This window comes from Malus domestica, chromosome 02, assembly GCF_042453785.1.
Source record: "Malus domestica chromosome 02, GDT2T_hap1".
In the NCBI taxonomy this organism is placed as follows: domain Eukaryota; kingdom Viridiplantae; phylum Streptophyta; class Magnoliopsida; order Rosales; family Rosaceae; genus Malus; species Malus domestica.
The window spans coordinates 31,213,882-31,236,081 of NC_091662.1; the positions used below are offsets into that span (position 1 = coordinate 31,213,882).

Here is a 22,200-nt window from a genome sequence, read left to right on the forward strand (position 1 = left end):
ACTTATACTCAATTTGGTATTTAATATGAATTTACTTCTCGAATAATACAGTCAAATAATTTATCGTTCCTTGTTCAAAAAAAAAAAAAAAAAAAAAAAAAAAAACCCGTTCCATCTGGTAAAAAAAAAAATTCCAATATAAAAAAAAAATTCTCACTCCCATATTTCTGTCACTTCTCTCCCTGTCCCCAACATATTTTGCTAAATATCAAATTGACCCCTTTCATTTCCATACTCTTGGGCGGTGCAATTAAAAACCCTAATTTGCTATCCCATCCCTTTCTCTCTCTAGCCCCCCACAAAATTTTGAACCCCAGTGCTCTTTCTCTCTCCTCTCTCTCATGGCGTCGCCCGCGCGGGAAGAGAAGCAGAAGCAGGCATACGAAGGATTGGGTGCGGGTGGAAAGTTCCGGAAGACGCCGTTTCGACGGACCACCCAAGCGACACCCTATGATCGGCCACCAACAACTTTACGAAACCCTAGCGCCGCCAACGATGGCTGGCTCTTGAAACTCGTCGATCCGGCTCAGCGTCTCATCTCTACCAGCGCCCACCGCCTCTTCTCCTCCGTCTTTCGCAAACGCCTTCCTCCGCCTCAGTCGCCTTCTACAGGTTCGGCTTTGCTGCTTTCGTGACTACCTTTGTTTACTATTCCAGGGCATTTTGTTTGGGTTTAATCATTTAATGGGGAGTTGGGGTTTCGACGTTTCGTTACTTGGGACGCCTTTTGTTATGTTTTTCCTTATTTTATTTCATTGTTTTTAGCAATTTGTCATATGGGTCAGCTTGTGGGGGTTGAGTTTGGGGTCAGTTTTTGTTCTGCGGAATGAAATGAGGTTAATTTCCTTGAAATTTTTTATTGATTTGGAGCTAGGTTTATAAAGATTTCGAATTCATTGTTTTTATTACAATAATTGTGGTGCCTTAAGAAAAAACTGGAAATTCATTTATGTTTAATGAAAGATGTTTGAAATTGCAATCGAAGGAATCCAAAATTCAAGTTGGTCTTCTGAATTCCAAATAATACATGCACAGTTACACTATTAGGAAGACATTTGGATCCTTTATTTTTGGTAGGAGGTAGACAGAGAATCCTTGCTCCACCTTGTATTCACTGCTGGTTTTGGTTTTTGTTTTTTCGCTTGTGAATTGGTAGGATTAAGAAGTACTTGTAAGAGTGAGCTTGATTGATAGTAGGTCATCTTTTGCATTGATACAGTCTCTGATATCTTTTCTGAAATCCCCTGATGATCTTTTTCTTAATTACTGTTTCACTTTATTTGTGTACTGTATCATCCTTATTAATTTTTCAAAATTAAAAAAAAATAATAATTCGTATCTTTTTCTTTGAAGGATGCACCCTTTTCAGTGGTCAATGGACTTTACATTTCAGTTGGTTGGTTGCTCCTTTGTTTCTTGAATGCAAGGGAATTGTCAAACTAATTTACTCTCACAGTTGTTGCGTTTATGTCCATGTTATCTTGTATGCCTTGGTACTTGTTATAGATGCCCTCATTTTTAATAAAAGAAAAAAAAAATTATGATTAGCCATTGAGAAATTTCTTCTTGGCCCTTTTCGAAAAAATAAAAAACTTTCATATCTGCTTTCTCATCTGAGCTCAAGACTCTGACTGTTTTATTGGTTTCTTTACTAGCTACTCACGAATTTAGTCTTCTATTACTTTATCAGGGGTAAATCATGAAGCAAATATGAAGGAGAAAGAAGTTACAATGGTAAGTTTAAGTGTGTTGGATAATTGTATTTTTTTTCACTGATAGGGCATTGCCCTTAGTGATTGGGAGTAAGCTATATTCTAATTGTTTTATTAAACGTCGTGTTTTTAGATGAGATTGCATCATTTCTTTTTGGAGCTATGATTTTTAAGCAGTATATGATACTTGGATCTTTCTTTGTCCCTGTGTTTGAGTATTATAACTTACGAGCATAGTGAACTTTTTTTTCCCTCCCATTGTTTAGACTCGAAATTTAGGTAATGGGAAATATTTGGCACCCTGATCTTCCTCTATGTTGAGTGCGTCTTAGAATAATTTTTAGGGTTAAGGGGACATCTCAAGTTTCCTGCAAGTGCACTTCTTGGCTTTATACACTGCCAAAGTTAGGTTAGAGGACATTATTAAGGAACAACTAATTGCCCTTAAAAACTTGGTATCCTTAATAAACCATTTATTCACATTTTTACTCTTTGGTATAAGAGTAGTAGTCCATGTTTCATACATCCACATTTTTTGTTGCTCAGTATTCCTTGTAATTTTACCACCGACGTGTAAATATTAATTTGATTGAGTTATGATGGGATGTTATTATATATTTTCAAGTAGAACAATTTTCAGTTAAATTCATTTCATAGATTTTTAATCATTTTATTTTTATGATTTTGATATCATATTTTGACAATATCTTGTATGTAAATGTATGCTGTAAAGGATCTTTCTGGAGTGCTAAAGGGCACAATTGATCAATGTTCCGATCCAAGTCATCCAAGTACTACTGATGACGGAGGCAAGCTTACTGATCTTCAGCAAATTTTAGAGCAGAAAACCTTTACCAGGCAAGTTGATATTATACATAATTCAATTTTGGTCGAGTCAAGTTGTTATATACTTAGTGTTATTACATTCAAGTACTATTGATGAATGGGAATGATGTTTTAGAGAGAGAGAGGGGGAGTGTGTGTGTGTGTGTGTGATTTGAATGTAATTGATGAATGGGTTTGGTGTAAGACTTGTGCATTTATGATTTCATCCATGGCACTTCTGGGGCTTAGAACTTTTTTCTTTTCTTGGAACATGTGCTTATCTTGGTGTTGAATGTTAATTACCTCTACAGATCTGAAATTGATCGATTGACAGCGCTGTTGCATTCAAGAACTGTTGACATGCCAATTGAGAATCTTGAGAAAAGGTCTGAAGGAATACCTTCAAAATCGGCAGTTTCTCATGACGGAAAGGAAGAATTTCCTAAAACTCCATTGCTGGACAAAAATGGGATTGATAGCCGCCTTGCTTCAAACCCTGTTGTTAGTACAAGTGTATGATAACTTACTTTCCATTCATATACTTTGACTCATTAGGTTGTGAAGGCCGTGGTCTTGTGCTTGCTACTCTTTAATTTTAACTATTTGTGAAACGGTAGTTTGGATGTCATATTTACTTTTAACTCTTTTTTCACATTTAGTGGTTAAAATGTCTTCAGGTCCTTGATGAAGATGTTGCTTCTCCTGCAGAGCTCGCAAAAGCTTACATGGGCAGTAGGCCTTCAAAAGTATCTCCATCAATGTTAGGTTTGCGTAGTCAAACACACCATGAAGATTCACCTATTTTGAGCAGTGTACCATTTCCTTCAAAATCGTCAATGATGTCACTTGTGCCAAGGAATTCTGGCAGTGAGGGAGCTCCACCAAATGGTTTTGTGACCCCTAGATCTCGAGGCAGGTCTGCTATATACAGCATGGCTCGAACGCCATACTCTCGAGTTCACACGATAACTACTTTCAAGGTTTGTTTGATCTGAGAATATAGTTTTCAATAATATCGGTTTAGTTGAGTGATTAGGCCTTTGGTTTGTTCCAATGTGGGGTAAGATTAAATTGTTCAAGGTACCTATAGCCATTTGCTAAAGTTTCCTGCCTCCCAAAGACCCCAATTGTTCAAAGGCCTTTTGAATGTTTACTTGGATTCACTTGTGTAATCCCAAAAATTCTCTCTTGTTGAATGTCATGCTTTGCTTTGGAAGGATAAGAAGCCAAGGTCATGTGGGTTGTATGTTCCATGCAGCAATTTGGGTCATTTGGATGGAGAGAAATAGAATGATCTTTGTATACCCAAAAAAAAAAAAAACAAAAAAAAAAGAATCTCTCTCCCTCTCTGCCAGCTTCCTTTTCCTCATAGTTCAGGGAATCTCTCCTTGTGCTTATGCAAGACCAGAAGGCGGCTATCCTCTTAAAGTCTTTTAGGTGTTTTCTCAGCTGATTGTGCTGGGTGTTTTCTATGTCTTCATTTTCCAATTTTTGTTTGTTTGCTGTGTTCTGGGTTGGTCTTCTTGACCAGCTTCTTTGTTGGTTTCTTGATCTTAATACAAGCATTTCTTTTAACAAAAATACATAATGTTTATAGTTTCCGGCTCTTACATTGTATTTGCTTGTATTCAGGGTGCTGGGTCTACATTTAATGCTTATGGTGGTGCATCATCATCTCAGTCTGTATGGGAGCACAGCCAGCCTTCTGGATCTAAACAAGGGGTATGATATCTGATGATTATCAAATGCTACTTTTTATTTGTGATTAGAACCTCCAGATTCATGTCATTTGGAATTGTTTTTTTTTATTTGTAGGCCTCGAAGCGCAGATTTTCAGTCTTAGACAGTGACATAGGATCTGTTGGTCCCATTCGCAGAATTCGTCAAAAACCTAATCTTCTTTCTTCTAGAGGCTTGAGCTCACCGGTATCAAGCACTACAATTCTTGGGGCCACAATAAGTTCTGAGTCTGTTCAAAACTTGTGGAAGCCACTATCATTGGGTGAACCTAAGCATAAAGCATTATCAGAAAATGGAGACAATGCAGGTCCTAGTACAAGTTTCTCTACTGTTCCCTCAAAGTCCAGTGAAATGGCTTCCAAAATACTTGAGCAGCTTGATAAGTTGGTCTCTCCAAAAGAGAAATCATCTAAGTCCAATCTACATATTGTGAGAGACAAATCGCCAACTAAGCTTTCACCATCAATGCTACACGGTCAGGCTCTGAAAAGCCTGGATCATGTGGATTCTTCAAAATTTTTGGACAATGCACATAATAATAATAATAATAATAATAATAATAATTGTAATTCTAAGTTGGATGTTTCCACTGATCACGTGATACCAGATGCTCAAGACTTCACCTCTCAAAAGCAGGATAAGGTTAGAGAAAATGGCCCACTTAGGATCGGTGCTCTTTCTGACAGTTCAACTATACTAATAAATGGAGCAGATTCTGCAACAGAAAAGAAGGATATTTTGCAAAATGTTAAAACTACAGTATCTGCCACATCAAACTCCGTTCATCCTCCACAAAAGAAACGGGCATTCAAGATGAGCGCACAAGAGGTATAGTTGCGCTTTTTTCTCTCAATTATTTCTGCTAAGTTCTTGATTATCTTGCTTATTCTTTCTACTACTCTGGAATTTGACCTGAAATAACTAGTTTGGGTTTCAATTTGATCATAAAATTTACTACTGAGGGGCTGTACCTTTGAATCATAAGATTATCTAGCTGTTTAGTTTTGCTAGAAGTTCATGAACATTCATAATAAGCGTTTGACTGTCTTGGTCTTCAGTGCCAATGATCAAATTGATTAAACCGGTGTCATAGTTTTATGGTATTTAAACCCTATCATATGTTAATAACAGACATAAATACAGATTGAAATAATAATTTATTTAAAATTTCTATTACAAATTCAATTTTGATTCCATTAGTTTCAATTCAAATTCTTACTAGATTGATATTATCTGAAATTTTAGGAAACTTAAAATCATTAATGTTCATTATTATGTTTGGTTTTCTGTGCATATTCATATGACTTCAAAATAATTAATTTGAACATTATGGGTATGGTATGCAGGATTTTCTGGATCTGGACGATGATGATGATTCTAATGGGGTTGCATCCGATTCAAGAGGAAAGGCGGAGGCAATTTCGACCAAGAATACTCCTGTTTACTCTGAAGTGAAGACATCATCTTCCCCTATTGTATCTTCATCCAGCTTGCCCAATGTTGTAGCTACTCAGCCATCCTTTACATATGATATAGTTGATCTCCGGAAAGAATCACATGTTGGTCTTCCCACTTTTAACTATGGGGGTAATGTTACTTCAGTTAAGGGTTCAGATGCAGCTACTTCTCTGTTTGAGTTTGGCTCTAAGAGTGTTGACAAAGTTGCATTGCCAGAGTCTACTTTTACTTCATCACCTGCAGTTGGTGAATCTGTCAACGTAACTTTCTCACACTCCAATCCTGAAGCCTCAAGCAGGTCAGTGTATTAAATCGCTTGTTTCTTTTTAATCTTTATGTTTTGATGAAAAGCATCGTTGAGGTTCTTGACTGTTGCATTTATTTATTTTTCTTATTGTTTTCTTTTATAAAAAAATAGGTGGAGATTTAAGTGTATAGAAAAACCAAGTTTCTGAAGGGACAAATGGAATGAAACTGCTTTATTGCCTTTCATTTGGTCTGAATATTTGTATATCCAAAGACCTTGAGGGTGGTATGACTTAATACTGTGTACGCACACTGCCTGTAAATGTTTGTTAAAAGTTTCAGAACTATAACCTTCTTTGCTAGGGGTGAAGGCAGTTAGCTTTCATAGTTCTTACTTTTGTCGCCAACCAGATTGATCATTATTAATGAGCGGGTGGATAGGTTTGGAAATGGGTTTGAGGGGTTGCTCCTGTGATCGGTTGTAATTGATACAACAATTGAATGAACAAAAGTATAGCTTGTTTCTTTAGTTTCAAATTGTAATGGTTAGGTTTGGAAATGGGATTGAGGGGTTGCTTCTGTGATGTGTTGTAATTGATACAACTATTCAACGAACAACGAAAAAATAGCTTGTTTTCTAGTTTTCTTAAAATAGTATTTTTCTATAAAAAAATATCAGCGGTATCATGTGGAAATCCTATTCATGTATGGGTGACTTTCTGATTTTTTTATGTATTGCCAAAAAGTTTATTATTTAATTTATCTATGTTTCCATCTGCAGTGTACATGCTGTTGAATCTGGTGCAACAACTGTTGTCCAACCACAAAGACCAGGTGAAGCTGTTGGTAAGAGTAATTCAAATGCTGGTGACTCTTTTGTTATACCTAAAACTACTGTATCATCTCCATCTGCACCATCAACCACAGGCATAGTCTCCTTTGGCACCCCTTCCAGTAATTCAAATATGAATAATGGGTCAAGCCCTCTATTTACTTCCTCTGCTCCTTCAGTATTCAGTAATTTGACAAGTCCAAATTCATCGGGTAGCATGAGTCTCACTGCCAATACAAACAGTGTTATCGCTACAACTGCTGTCACCATCAACAGTAGCAACAGTTTTAGCTTGGCTCAAGCACCTTCATTTTCAACCATGCCTATGGTCAAATTTGAATTGCCTACTGCTTCAACTGCAGTCACGCCAGTTCCACTAAATTCGCCCTTGGAATCTTTTGAAGGCAAGAAAAAGGAAACATTTGGAGGCAACAACACACAAGACAAAGGCCTTGGTAATCTTAGCAGCACTTTGTTTGCTGGCACATCTGCTGCCATTCCAAGTGCTGCTAACCAGTTCCAGTGCACTCTTTTTGGTACTGGCAGTGGATCTGCTTCTATTGCCCAGGCATCATCTACTGCAACTGGAATTGCATCTGGTGCACAGAATTCATCCACTGAACCTGGTTCGTCAGCATCCTCACTGTCACACGGCTTTGCGGGAAGTACACCTTTCTCTATTGGAAGTTCTATTTTTGGCCCAACCTCTACTGCCAAACTCCCTGGTTCAGGAACTGGTACTGCTCTTGGTTCTTCTACTTCCTCATTGGAGCCCAGCTCCATTAGCTCTAGCACTGCCCCTAACGTATTTGCTGCCAGTTGGCAACCTGGTAAATCTCCTGTATTTGCCACCGCTTTCAACTCTACATCTTCATCAACTGGGCTTTCTTATGTAGCATCCTCCGTTGCTCCTGCTACCAACAGTGTGCCTAACAGTGCGCCTATTATATCCGGAGGATCCTCCGTTGCTGCTACTACTAGCACTAACAGTGTGCCTTTTGTATTTGGGGGATCCTCGACTGCCGCTGCTACTACTAACAATGTGCCTTCTGTATTTGGAGGATCCTCGTCTGCCGCTGCTACTACTATCAATGCGCCTATTACTTTTGGAGGATCCACGGTTTCTTCTACAAATAACAACAGTGGATCTTTGTTTCGGTCATCCAATGGTGCATCCTCAACTTCCATGTTCTCATTCACTTCAACCGCACCTACTAGTGCCCCGTCACAGCCTCCATTTGGCAACTCCAATCCTGTATTTCCATTTGGTTCCCCAGGTAATACTGATCAAATGAACATGGAAGACAGTATGGCTGAAGACACTAACCAGGCATCGACACCTACAGCCCCAGGTTTTGGTCAACAATTCCAGTTTGGTCAACAGCCGATTTTAAACTCACAATCTGCCTCTGTATTTGGAGGTACACCCACAGCCCCAGCGGCGAGTCCCTTCCAATTTGCAGGCCAACAGAACCTAACCAACTCACAGAACCCTAACCCATTTCAGGCTTCTGGTAGTTTGGGTGCGAATCAGGGGTTAGGGGGAAGCTTCTCAGTTGGCTCCAGTGGTGGTGATGGTGACAAGTCTCACCGAAGAATAATTAAAGTTAAACACAACAGGCCCCGGAAGAAGTAAGAACTCAGTGGTGTGGTTGTTAGGAGTTTCTCTGTTTGTCTGGGTGAATATTAGAGGTAAGAGATGGCTGTTGTCACCCACAATGGTTCGACACTGATGAAGGTATAACTCGGCCTTCTCAGGTTCTGGACTGGATGATTCTGTTTGCTTTACAGATATTTCTTCCCCTTTTCTTTGCACTACCGAGCCAAATTTTCGTGGTTGCAATGAGAGCTCAAGTTTTTGCAAATTTTATACCAGTTTGTAGTCGGAACGATTATGCCTTTGTTTTAGTACATGTAGTAGGTGAATGGTTTTGTATTAGTACTTGTAGGGGATAGGCTTTCTGGTTGGGCAATTGCGTTATCAACTCCTGTGTACTCTGCTATTTGTATCATAAAAGAAAACAGCTGTGAATGTCACAGCTTCTCTGCCGGTGACCTAAATTTTTCGAGTTGGCTTAGCGGGATACCGGATATTAGCTTCTTTCCGAATAAATGTTTTATTTGTTCCTATTCAAATTTCTTTCGGTACCTGTTCTGGCGTTGTCTTTCTTTGTACAGGTTTGTATGAGACGAGCTAGTGTAACATCAGCTGCGCACCGGTGCCTGAGATTATCACGATGAGTCGTTGACCTGTGCTCGAATCGCGCAATTGACAACAATTTATTGAAAGGTAAAACAAAATAAAAAAACTGTTACCAAACAAGCTATCAGAAACAAAAACGATTCATTTCATTATTGTTATCAAATAAGCTTTCAGTTTCAGTTTTCAAAAAATTGAAAATAAAAACAGAAAACTGAAAACGACGAAAGGGTAATCATGTGTTATATGATACTTGGTAGAGTGTTTCGATGACAAGGGTTATATTATTTCAAAGGAAACGTAATTATGCAAAGTAAAAGATATAAATCTTAGAAGTTCAACACCTCCAAAAGTCCAACCAAAAGTAGGGTGTCATAATTTTAGCAAAAAAATGCATCTTCCGGCCCTGACCCTTGGATAACACAGTTGGCTCATATCTAATGTGAAGCAAAATGGTGACAGATGAATCAGCTAACTCTCGGACATCAATCCGTCACCACAGGCTTCGTGATGGAACTTAGTCCGGTGAGGTTTTAGTTGAGTCAATATAAAGCAATGCTAGAAAGTTTATTACTTTTTAACACGTCCAAGGCATGAATCTGCCAATGCCAAACAAGAATATAACCTCTTCGCAGTCTAACATCGATCCCTACTAGAAAATATATCAACAGGAACGACTTAATTCACAATTAGAACAATAAACGAAAAGATCAAACACTAGCAACTCAGTTTGCTCATTTAGTTGGTTCAGCAGACTGAGTAGTCTTGACCTCTCTGGGGCACTGAGATACATATGGTTTGAGCTGCATGCAAGAACGGAAAAACGTAATTTAGAACTACATGTGTGCACTTATGAGAGTGAGGAGTAAATTGTTCACTTATTGGTCAAATGTATTCATTAAAATAGCATAGTTGAAGCATGTCAACCAAGCTGCAAAGTGTATCAGTGAACTTCCAACCGGAAGCTCTAACTTAAAGATGAATATTACCAAAGGTCGTACCCAGTGCACAAGGCTCCCGCTTTACGCAGGGTCTGGGAGAGGTGAATGTCGGCTAGCCTTACCCCCATTTATGGAGAGGCTGCTCCCAAGTCTCGAACCCGAGACCTACCGCTCATGGGCGAAGGCACTTGCCATCGCACCAAGGGCGAAGGCACTTATGAGAATGAGAAAAAAATGAAACAAAGTAAGAGAAACAGAAACATGTTCACCTTGAAGTCGGTTAAATCTGGGACTACATAGTTAGGCAATTTCTCCTGCTGCACGACATACTTAGCTGAAAAAAATTTAGACAATTTTAAAAACATGTCAAATAGTAATTTTTACCTTAAAAACTGAATGAGCACATTGTCAAATTTGCAAAAAAGCAAAAGGGGAAAACCTTTTCGGGTGTGGAAACCAGTAGGCTTGCAATTCTTCCCCTTGTAGTAATCCCTAGGGGCACGTTTGGAGGAAAGAATGTCAAGTGATGACGTTCGCTTTCGACGAAATGCCCTTCCTAACCCTAGTATTAGTCCCAATGGCATCTTCTTCACCTTTTATCACAATAAAATAAACCAAAACCAACCGGCAAATATGCTTAAAACATGAAAAATTAACAAAGAAATCAGCTCAGGAGACGGGAGCAATACCAGTTCAACAACAGCCAAGCAAACAATGGTGAAACCAAGAATTTATCTCCGGACAATGAACTCAAAAATTTAAATCTTGATTAACAGTGCTTTTATTCAATGTTGAAGACAATATCACAAGTCAGAATTATCTTCGACACGTATTCATACTTTGAACGTTGCATCATACCTCATTGTCTATACAATCAAAGTATACTAAATCTTGAAAAACACTAATAACATACCTTAGTTTATGCCAAGACCTAGTCACTTCACATATTCAACAATCCACCTTATATACTAATTCTATGGAAAAATGAAGGACATAAATGACTGCAACATTATGATGCATTCTTCCAAGTAAGACACGTATCCAATATCGATTCGTCTTTCACCATATTTTTTATTTCATGTTGGGGCATGTAAGCAATTTAGCTAAACCTCCTAACTCTCTGTCCCGCCCGCCATGTCCTGTATCACTCAAACCGAAAATTCGACAGACATTTCGAGATCTTTCCATTCCCACAGGGCCAAAGGAAAGCAAGACTAGCAATTTGATTTGTTTCATGAAACTGCGTAACGAAAATTGAATTACTAATACAATTAAAAGTTTTAGCCTCGACCCAATTCAAATGTTTTGGTTTCGGAGAGAAATTTTCAGAAAGCTATGAGATTTCAAGCTATTTCAAAGATGTAGATCCAATTCAAGATTTTGGGTTAGGATAAAGGAACCCTTTTCATACTTACACAGAAACTCACAGACCAAACAATACTTATTAATTAATTAAATAAATTGCACTAATCATGAGCAAATTAAACAAAAACAATGGAAGGTGGGAGATGGTAGAACCGTAGAAGGTACCTAAGGGAGGGCTGAGAGCGGAGGAGTGAGGTTCTGACTTTGATGTCTTCGTCGAAATGCTTGCTGGGTTTCTGGTCCGCTGCAAGCGAAGATGAGTGCTAGACAGAGAGAAGGGGGTTTAGGGCTTTTCTTTTCTTCTTTAAATAAAAATTAGAAAGAAAATAATGAAATGAAAAAAGAAAATTGGATATGTCAATTTTTACATTTAAATTCTATTTTAGTTAATTACCTCCCTTTAGGGGTGGGTTCAAAAAACTGAAAACCGAAAAAAACCGAAAACCAAACCGAACCGAAACTGAAAAAACCGAACCGAATTGAAAAAATCGAACCGAACCGAATTCTTTTGGTTCGGTTCGGTTTTAGTGATCTAGAAACCGAACCGAACCGAACCGAACCGAATTAATTAAATTGATTTTTTTATTTAATTATTTGTTTTGGGTATTATTTTCTAAACTCAATTTGTAAGTTAAAATGTGCTAATTGCCAAACTTTAAGCTCAAAATATTAAAAAAATGCCTATAAAAACTCTAAACCCTAACCTATTATTTCTCCTCCATATAAGGTTCCGGAACTAAACCTCCTCCTGAAGTACCAACATCCATCTCCATAGCACTGTCTACTTCTGCCCCAGCTTTCTTTTCCAAATCTACTCTCATATAACATGTAACAGAATCCATAAACATTTATTTCGGGTAGATTACTTGGGTAATTTGTGATGGAAAAGAATTCCAACACACACTAAATAAATCTACCCACACATTACTTTTACTAATCAAGTTGTCAACATGCAATTACAAGCAAACAACCTTGATCTTTGAACAACATCATACAATTTAACTTTTCTAAGTCATTTGTACGATTTTTGTATTGTGAGGTTGTTAGTTTGGACTTTGGAAGACTTGATTGATGATTTTAGTTCAACTTTAAATGTTTATTTTCATTGTCTTTGATTCTAGTTAGAATGCTTATGTTATGATTGTGTTGGATATGTTAAAATTTAAAATTTCAATGTTTTTCATTTTTTGAAAAATATAAAAAAACAAAAAACCGAAACCGAACCGGAAAAAACCGAACCGAAAAAAACCGAAAAAAAAATAAACCGAACCGAAATTTCGGTTTGGTTTCGGTTTTGGCAAAAAACCGAACCGATTTAAACCGAACCCACCCCTACCTCCCTTAAATTTTTTTTATTTAATCACTTTTTTTCACGTCCAAAATTTTCATCTATTATTCCATTTATTTTTGGTCGCGTGACAATCAGTGAACCATTTAAATTGACTGTGCTTAGGGTGGAAATTAGGAGTGACATATAAGTACAAGGAGTAAATTGGCATACTCTTAGAGTTCGTTTGATATAGAAGATTGAATTTTAAGAGGATTAGAAGAGGACAAGACACAAAGAAATTCTTACTTCTAATCATCTCATTTCGGAAAAAAATTGGAGGTGATAACTTTTATTCTTGAGTGATTTATTTTCTACTGCCAACCAATTTTTTTTTCATTTCTTCTTTCAATATACTTTTTTTTTAATTTCTTCTTTCAATATACTTTTTTTTGGGTCAAACTCTTTCAATATATTTTGAAAATAGTTGTTTATTCATTCTAATTCAATCCTCCATACCACATGGAGGCCATATACTCATTTTTCTTCTCAAGAGAAACGAGAAAGCAAGTTTTCTTTCAACGGCACTGTTCTAAAAATCCCCACCTAGCGCCGCCTAGGCCCCGCTTAGGCGCTAGGCCCCAGCCCACCGCCCCGATTAATGCCTAGGCCCCAACCCACCGCCTAGACCGCCTAGGCACCCGCCTAGCCCGCCTAGGCACCCCCCTAGCCCGTCTAGGCATCCGCTTAGACCCGCCTAGGTTGCAACTCACTTAAACAAAAAATACATAACTTTCATTTTGCATTTTGTTTTTTTTTCCAATAAATTGTAAAAGACTTGTTGCATACTCGAATGAACAAACATTATATCCTTATTTCACATGTTTTCATTATGTTCCAATACTTCATGATATATATGCATTCTATTTTGTAGTTTATGATGAAATTATATATATTTCAAGTAGAAGCAAACACTTATTTACTTGAAATATGATAGATTTACTTAAATCCGCCTAGTCCGCTTAGGTGCCCGCCTAGGCCCCGCCTAGCCGCCTAGGCGCTAGGCCTCAGCCCGCCGCCCGACTAGCGCCTAGCGACTTTTAGAATCTTGTTCAACGGTAATTCAAAGGTAAGCATTTCACACTTTTTTTTTTCTTCTGCACATGCTTGTTAATGTCTTTTTTTTATATTTGTAACGAACGATAACATTAGCTGGTTAAATAGTTAGTTGGTACAAGAGAGGAATCCATTGACTTTTTTATCCACTATTTTTTCTTGTTTAATTACGTCTGTTGATTCTCATTTGAGTTATTTAATCTACGGACCATATATAAACAATGATTTATAAGGAAAGAAAAAAGGTACGTTGAAATCATTTCTCTTAATTTACACCAAACTTTGACTCTTACACTCTCTCTTGTTTTTTTTTTTTTTTTGGATAATGATAAAATTTTATTACCAACAAACAACTAAATACAAGATGTCCAAATACAAGTGATATACGTGTGTTGAATCATTGCATCGTCGACCACAAACGAGATTATAAACTTGCTATCTAGCTGCTAAACAAATCCCACTGTGACCAAAAGCGTTTCCGAGTCATATTATCTGCTAAAATAGATTATAAACTTAGAAAACTTATAAGAGATAACCTCAATGCTAAAACATATTATTAAGGAGTGAATTTTGAGAGGGTTAGGAGAGGATAAGACATAAATAAACTTCTTCCTTCTAATATTCTCATTTTGTAAAGAATTGGATGTGATAACTTTTATTCTTGAGTAATTCATTTTGTACTTTCAAGATAGCCAATTTTTTTTCATTTCTTCTTTCAACGTATACATCGAAAATAATTGTTTATTCATTATAATTCAATCCTCCATACCATATAGAGGCCATATACTCATTTTTTCTTCTTAATAGAAACAACAAAGAAAGTGTTCCTTCAGCCATAATTCCAAGGAAAGCATTTTATACACTCATTTTCTCCTCTGCACGAACTTATTTAATTGTCTTTTCTTTTACATATGATAGCATTAGTAGGTTAAACAATTAGTTGTTAGGGGGAAGGTGACACGCCCCGATCTTGATGTCCTTGGGACATCGGGATGGTTACGTGCTGGCCGACACCCGAAGGGTGACGAAAGCCATTTAATTTATGCAATTGCTGAGGAACATGCTAAACATGCATATAAATTGGGACTAATCATGCAATAGGACGAATAACACAATACTAAAGTTCAACTGCTAATAATTTAATATTAAGATAATAAATGACATGTTCAGAGCATACGTCTAATACATAGTACAAACGGAAATTTAAGATAGAAAAGTGCTATTACAAAAGATGCCGAAGCAGAGAGAATATAGCAAGATATCACTGGTAGGGGAATGCCTCGTAGCTCATATCGTAATCCTCGTTCCTAGGTCCTAAAGGGGGCGCAAAACAAACATGAGTGGACCAAGTTTATATATATATAAAATAAAACAGTTATCAACATACTAACACCCAGGTTTTATAACAACACATATAACATGATAAAATAGGTTTTCCGAAACCTAGCATGCCATGCAATGTCTCAAATCATAACTAGTATATATAATAATCACTAGTGAATGTCTGATAACCCCTAGGCCCCATACTGGCTCCCCGTCTATGTGTAAACAGCTAGAGGAAAATTACTCCCAGACCCCATGCCAGCTCCCCGTCCCTGTGCTAATAGCCAGAGGAAAAACACTTCAGGCCTTATGCCAACACCATAACCGTCGCCCAGGATAGACTAGAATCTATCCCTCGTCCCCGTAGCGGAATTGGGGCCACTTGGTAAATACAAAACCATTGAACATACATATATTTGAAAAGCAACTTCATAGTATAAAGTCATCCATCATCTATACTATAAGAGGTGTTTGAAACATATTCTAAATATTATATCGTCATCCATCAGATATCGTATAAAGAACACGTGTTATAGGAAAAATAGTAATAATTCAAAATAGCCTCAGTAAGCATGTTATCTCAAAACGCTTCATAGAACATAATTGTTAAATCATGCTTTTCTAGAAGGGGTCCACTCACCGTACACCGTTAGTGCAAAGCTATACCAAAAAGAATAACGGAACGCCGCTATTAATTTCACCTATGCAGATAAAGGGTACATTTAGTCAACTCTACTAAAAAAACTTAATTTGGGAAAATGGATGTCGGAAACGGGTTCAGGACGTCGAAATTAGCCTAGGAAGGGTCCTGTAAGAAAACCCAAAAAGTCAACGGTCAAAGTCAAAGGGTCCGGGTTTGGGTCAGTGGGCTGGTACCCGGCCCAAGGGAAAAGGGTTTAGGGTTAATGGACTTAGGGTTTGGCTGAAAGCCTAAGTTCTATTAGGCCCTAAGGCCTTAACCTCTGGGCTTTAACTCACACGGGCCCAGGCTTAATGCCTGGCCCAAACGAAAGAGCTTTTTAGGGTTGGGTCAACGGGCCAAAGGCCCTAATGGAAACAGTCCAAAGGCCTTTTGGGTTTTAAAACAATTAAAATAAAAATAAAAATGAAATGAAAAAGGATTTTGGGCTGGATTCTTAACGGGCCTAAAGGCTTGGGTGTCGATAGAGGAGCAACGCCGGAGCTTCCCTAGCTCCGGGCCGACAGTCACACACCTTTCTAGGCTACAATCTAAGCACAAAAAGGAAGCACAAGGTGAGAGGAGTAATTTGATACCTTTGGTTCACCGTGAAACGGCCGGTGGTGGTCGGAAAACCTCTTGACACACACGGGCTCGTCGGAGATGGGTTTTCGTTTCCCCGAGCCGATATCATTTTAAAACCTTGACAACAACGAGTACAACACTCAATAATCTCGTCCACGCATCAATCTAAAACAGATAGAGAAAAACTCGAGGCTTACCTAGCCGAAAAGATGAGAAAATCTCGCCGAAGAGTTCCTGGGTTTCGTCGTCCTCGCAGTGACGGGATAGAGAGAAAACTGATGAGGGTTAATGGTGGTGGTGTTGACCACTTCGAGCAGGTGGTGCGGTTGTGTGTTGGTGGTCACGATGAAAGATAGGAAGAGTGAGGGTTTTGAGAGAGAGAAGGGAGTGAGTGCAGAGAAAGAGAACTGAAAGTGAGAGAGAGAGAAAAAAGGGTCATGGGGTGGGGGAAAAAAGAGAGAAGTGGGGAGTGCTGGGGTGTTGCCATGTGGCAGCTTGAGGGTTGAGCGGAAATCCCACTTTTAGTTCCGGATTGGGTAAAGAACTAGGGATTAAATTGATAATTCCATTAAACTTTTGGGGAAATTATGAAATTATACATATAAGTAAGGGTGAGGTGTAACAATCTACCCCCCTTATAAAAATTTCGTCCCTGAAATTTACAACCTTAACCAAATAAAAACGAATACTGACTCCTCATCAAATCCTCTATTTCCCACGTCGCTTCCTCAACATCGTGGTTCCTCCAAAGCACTTTCACCAACGAAATCACTTTGTTCCTCAACACTTTATCCTGTCGGTCAAGGATAGCCACTGGTTCTTCGACATAGCTAACATCTTGATTTACTTCCAACAGCTCTAACTGAATGATATGAGAGAGATCTGGTACATATTTTCGAAGCATAGAAACATGGAAAATGTTGTGAATCAAGGATAACTCTGGTGGTAGCTCCAACCTATAGGCAACTAGACCAATTCTCTCAATAATCTGGTAAGGACCGACGTATCGAGGACTCAACTTTCCTCGCTTACCAAAACGAACTACCCCCTTCCAAGGAGATAACTTCAAGATCACAAAGTCACCAACCTTATACTCATGGTCCCTGGAATGTTTGTTCGCAATGCTTTTCTGTTAGTCTTGTTGATGCGATGAAAGTTAAGCACTCAAATTAAACCCTCTTTTTGTCAATTGTAATATAAATGCAAGTAGGGATCATTCTAAACCGGGGATTAGGAGGGCTTGCTAAAACCTCTAAACTTACTCAAAAACATAAAAATAAAGTTAAAAACGTTTGAATAGACTCAAGGGACTCAAAACAGATTCTAAAGACTCAAAACTGCCTAAAAACACAAACTGGGCAGATTTGACTCTAACACAATTTTGGACGAATTTAGTGTTTTGGTTTGAATCAAAACACTCAAAAACACAAACAAAACCGAAATTTAACACATTGAAACAAGAAAGTAAAATGGGGATTTTGGTTTTGATGAATTTGAAACAAACAAACAAGTTATAAAACTAGGCAGATTGTAAGACAAATTTGAGGAATACGATGATGGATGGATTAGTTAGAGGTCCGTTCTTCACACATGACACACTTGTACATGAATCGATTTCCAATTGCTTTTCAATAAACTATGATGCTCAACACCCCAGATTAACCGTGATGCACAAATTAGCCCTCAGATTTTCCTTTACTCATTGAATTGGATGAATGCATGCGACAACCCAAATCATTCTCTAAAAGTCCCCTATATGAATGCATAATAGAGATACAATTAGAGATCATTACGTTCAATGAAAATCATAAGTGTTGACGAGACAATTATAACTATGAATGCATGATACAATTGCCAAGAATTCAATTAACGCGATTGTGATAAACAACCTTCACTACTCATGAATATAAACTTGTAACGATTAGGTGAAACTCATTTATATTCTAACATCTAATTCATGCATGAAAACTAAGTATGCATCCTTAATAAACATACAAGAATCAATTATGAATAAAATAGATAATTGAATTGCAATCACAACTTATCAAATCACAATTGGAAGAAATCAATTCAAATCTCAAGCATGTTCATGGCTTCAAACTTCCCCCTAACTAAATAGGGGTTTAGCCACTCATAATTGCAACAAAATTAGAAAATAACAAAGTAGACATTGAAAGCAAGAACGAAGTACACCTAAAACGCTCCAAAGTTCCAAGCTTGAAACGCCAAGGACCTTTGTTTTCACCACCTTGTTGTAGCACAAGTGTCTAGGATGTGTATGGATATATGGATGGAATGGATTTGCACGGCTAAGAGATGAAAGTGTATGGATTTGTGAGATGTAGTATGGCTAGATGATTGGATGGAGGTCACGGCAAGGAAATTGTGTTTGTGAATGAAGTTGTGAGATGTGAAATGTAGTGTCTTTGGATGATGGCCCCCAAATTATGGTGAAGGGTGGATGTATTTATAGGCTAGGGAGAGGAGTGTATGGAGTTGTAATGAGTGGATGTAATGAGTGTAGTGGGTGAGTGTTGTGGTAATGAGTGGATGTAATGGGTGTAGTGGGTGGATGTTTGGTAATGAGTGGATGTAATGGGTGTAGTGGATGAGTGTTTGGTAATGGGTGTAGTGGGTGGATGTTTGGTAATGAGTGGATGTAATGGGTGTACTGGGTGGATGTTTGGTAATGAGTGGATGTAATAGGTGTAGTTGATGAGTGTTTGGTAATGAGTGGATGTAATGGGTGTAGTGGGTGAGTGTTATTGGGTGGTTGTAATGAGTGGATGTAGTGGTAGGTGAATGTGTTGGGTGGAATGAGTGGATGTAGTGGTAGGTGAATGGATGTGTTGGGTGAAATGAGTAGATGTAGTGGTAGGTGAATGTGTTCGGTGGAATGAGTGGATGTGGTGGTAGGTGAATGTGTTGGGTGAAATGAGTGTGCTAAAATGGTTATTTATAGGGAGAGGATGATGCACAAACTTCAAATTTCGTCAATTCCTTTTGCTCCAAGTATATGCTATCCATTCCATGCCAAAAAATGCTCCAAAATGCACTTTTTTGCCACATTAACCCTTTGGACCTACAAACACACGAAAATAGCTTAAAATACTAAAATAACTACGAACTAACAACATAAATGCCAAGAAGCTAACTAAGTCGCATAAATATGCTCCTATCACTTGTGCTGCCTTTAGATTTCTCTTAATCAGTTGGATGTTAGCCTTGAGTAAAACGTTGCTTCAGTTCCTGAAAAATCTCTCACGATCTTCATCCCACTTAAACTCGACCTCTTACTGAGTCAACTTAGTCAAAGGTAGGGCAATTGCTGAGAAACCCTGAATAAAATTTCTGTAATAGCCAGCCAGACCTAGAAAACTCCTCACTTCTGTAACATTCTTCGGTTGCTCCCATGTAGATACTGCCGAAACCTTCTGATGATCTACACTAATTCCCTCACTAGATACTACATGTTCGAGAAAGCTGATTTGGTTTAGCCAGAACTAACACTTGCTGAACTTAGCATACAACTGCTGACTTCTCAACCTTTCCAACACCAACCTCAAATGTTTCTTGTGCTTGGTAACACTCTCAGAGTAGATTAGGATATCATCGATGAAGACTATCACAAACTAATCCAGATATGGTCTGAAGACTTTGTTAATCAAATCCATGAATGTTGCAGGTGCATTCGTTAATCCAAAAGGCATGACACAGAATTCAAAGTGTCCATACCTAGTGTTGAAGGCAATCTTAGGTACATCTTCCTCCCGAATTAGTAGCTGGTGATAACTTGAGCAAAGATCGATCTTAAAAAATACTTGAGTACCCTTTAGCTGGTCAAACAGGTCATTGATCTGAGGCAGAAGATAACAGTTCTTCACTGTCACCCGATTCAGCTGTCGGTAGTGATGCAAAGTCTCATCGACCCATCATTTTTTTTAACAAACAAAACAAAAGCACCCTAGGGAAACATGCTGGGTGGGACGTAACCTTTATCCACTAGCTCCTGCAGTTGAATCTTCAATTCCCTCAACTCCGTTGGTGCCATTCGATAAGGTGGTAAGGAGATATGGTCTGTACCTGGAAGTAAGTCGATGGTGAATTCGATTTCCTTCGCAGGTGGTAACCTTGGTAAATCCTCCGGAAATACATCAGTAAAATTCTTCACCATTGCCACATCTTTAGGACTCAACGAAGGTTTATCCCTCGTCACAATGTGGGCTAGGAATCCCACGCATCCCTTATGCAACAACCTATTCGCTTAGATAGCAGAAATAATACTATTAGGAAGGATTCGTCGCCCACCCTGAAACGTGATTGATGGTCGTTCTGGCCGATTGAATGTCACAGATTTCTCCTAACATGCGACATAAGCACGGTGCTTGGATAGTTAATTTATCCCCAAAATAACATCGAACTCTGCCAAATTGAAAGGAACCAGATTAGCCTCCATCATCTCCCCTTTCACTATTACCGGGCAATTTCTATACTCCCACTGTGCACATAACAGATCTCTATGCGGCATTTGTACAAGCATATCATAGCCAAGCAGTGTAAGTTGCGAATTTAAATTCGGTGCAAATGATGAAGACGTAAATGAAAAAGTAGCACTCGGATCAATTAGAACTTTTGCCCAATTACCACAGATAAACAACATATTGGTAATGAATCGGGGATCCTGGTCAGCCTCCTGCTGAGTCATGGCGTTGATACATTCAAGGAACTGACGTCCTGCACCATCGTTATGGCCACCTCGAGCCCTAAAACCCTGGTTGTTATGGCCTGCTCGATTCCCTTGAGTGCGGCTACCTGAAGCTGCACTAAACTGTTGCGATTGTCTCTGTGTGGAAAACTAAGTATTCTGGTTTCCACTCATGCCATAGTTCTGAGTATAATTGCCTCCATAACTAGAACTTGGGTTACCCCATCCACCATAACTCGGAACAGAAGCATAATCTCGACCGTTTGCGCTGAAGAGCAATATCTAGCAATATGCCTTGTGCCTCCACACCTGTGACACGTGACTGATGATCTGAAGTGATTGAATGATTGTCTCCCTGATTCATTACATGAGCCCTCGTTAGAAGAACCTAAACCCTGACCTTTACGTTTGAAAGAATGAGAGTGTCTAGGGCCAACGGGGTTAGAAGAGCTAGCAGATTCCCTCAGGCTCTGGGATTGAAAACCACGACCCCTTTGGTTTTGGTTCCGAGGCGGTACTGACTCTGGGGTGGCTTCTGAAATTGTGACTGCTCTTGATTATTAGGCTCCCACCTAGACTGCTCGATTCTCAAGCAAGTCTCGATTATCTCCTCGTAACTTCTGTGCCTCTGGGCTGCCACTGCTTCACGATAGTCTGGATTCAAGCAAATCAGTAACTGAATCATCATTTCACTATGGATCCCATATGTCCCTGCATGATGTCTCGATATGCGCCGAAAAGTATTATCAACCTCAGTGATACTTAGATTGCCCTGGCGAAACTCCAGGAATTGTTGTCTCATCCTTAACTGATAACTAGGGCTTATAAAATGTGCGTTAAAAATTATCCAGAACGCAGCCCAAGTCATCATAGTATCTTGTGGATGAGAACTCTTCACTGACTTCCACCAAGTCTTAGCATCCCCTTTTAGAAAATAGGCTGCGGTCTTCGCCCATTTACCTGCCAGGCATCTCATACTCTCCAGAGTGTCCTCCACCTGTTCCAACCATTCCTCAGCCTCCGGACAGGCTCAAACTACTTGAAGATCCATAATACCATGACTACGAGCAATCTCAATGTAGGTGCGATTTGATCTACTACCGCCAGTAAGGGCATTTCGTAAAGCATTGGTCAATTGCTGGATTCCTCCCTTATACCAGAACGAGCTCGACGAGGTACATTCCCACTAGCGGGGTCCATAATTCT

General features: G+C 38.7%; 2 protein-coding genes across 2 annotated transcripts; one reads left to right on the forward strand and one right to left on the reverse strand.

Moving 5' to 3' along the window:
- Positions 1–236: 236 nt before the first annotated feature.
- Positions 237–8,943, forward strand: LOC103418524 (nuclear pore complex protein NUP1-like). The gene is made up of 9 exons (XM_029094786.2): positions 237–612; positions 1,691–1,734; positions 2,446–2,570; positions 2,849–3,050; positions 3,215–3,517; positions 4,170–4,259; positions 4,353–5,105; positions 5,624–6,033; positions 6,763–8,943. The coding sequence occupies exons 1-9, from the start codon at positions 342–344 to the stop codon at positions 8,447–8,449; spliced, it is 3,885 nt and encodes a 1,294-aa protein (XP_028950619.1). The 5' UTR covers positions 237–341; the 3' UTR covers positions 8,450–8,943.
- Positions 8,944–9,561: 618 nt separating this feature from the next.
- On the reverse strand, positions 9,562–11,649 carry LOC103408741 (uncharacterized). The gene is made up of 4 exons (XM_008347568.4): positions 11,485–11,649; positions 10,394–10,547; positions 10,224–10,288; positions 9,562–9,816 (listed from the first exon to the last, which is right to left on the reverse strand). Exons 2-4 carry the CDS (start codon positions 10,536–10,538, stop codon positions 9,748–9,750), a joined length of 279 nt encoding a protein of 92 aa, XP_008345790.1. The 5' UTR covers positions 10,539–10,547; positions 11,485–11,649; the 3' UTR covers positions 9,562–9,747.
- Positions 11,650–22,200: the final 10,551 nt, after the last annotated feature.

Excerpts from the sequence above, each read along its gene's own strand:
- LOC103408741 (XM_008347568.4), bottom strand. The coding sequence starts at position 10,538 with ATGCCATTGGGACTAATACTAGGGTTAGGAAGGGCATTTCGTCGAAAG. Across the intron at positions 10,289-10,393 it reads TGGTTTCCACACCCGAAAAG|CTAAGTATGTCGTGCAGCAG; the intron begins GTTTTCCCCTTT and ends AATTTTTTTCAG. Across the intron at positions 9,817-10,223 it reads CAGATTTAACCGACTTCAAG|CTCAAACCATATGTATCTCA; the intron begins GTGAACATGTTT and ends TCTTGCATGCAG.
- LOC103418524 (XM_029094786.2), top strand. The coding sequence starts at position 342 with ATGGCGTCGCCCGCGCGGGAAGAGAAGCAGAAGCAGGCATACGAAGGA. Across the intron at positions 1,735-2,445 it reads AGGAGAAAGAAGTTACAATG|GATCTTTCTGGAGTGCTAAA; the intron begins GTAAGTTTAAGT and ends TATGCTGTAAAG. Across the intron at positions 3,051-3,214 it reads ACCCTGTTGTTAGTACAAGT|GTCCTTGATGAAGATGTTGC; the intron begins GTATGATAACTT and ends AAATGTCTTCAG.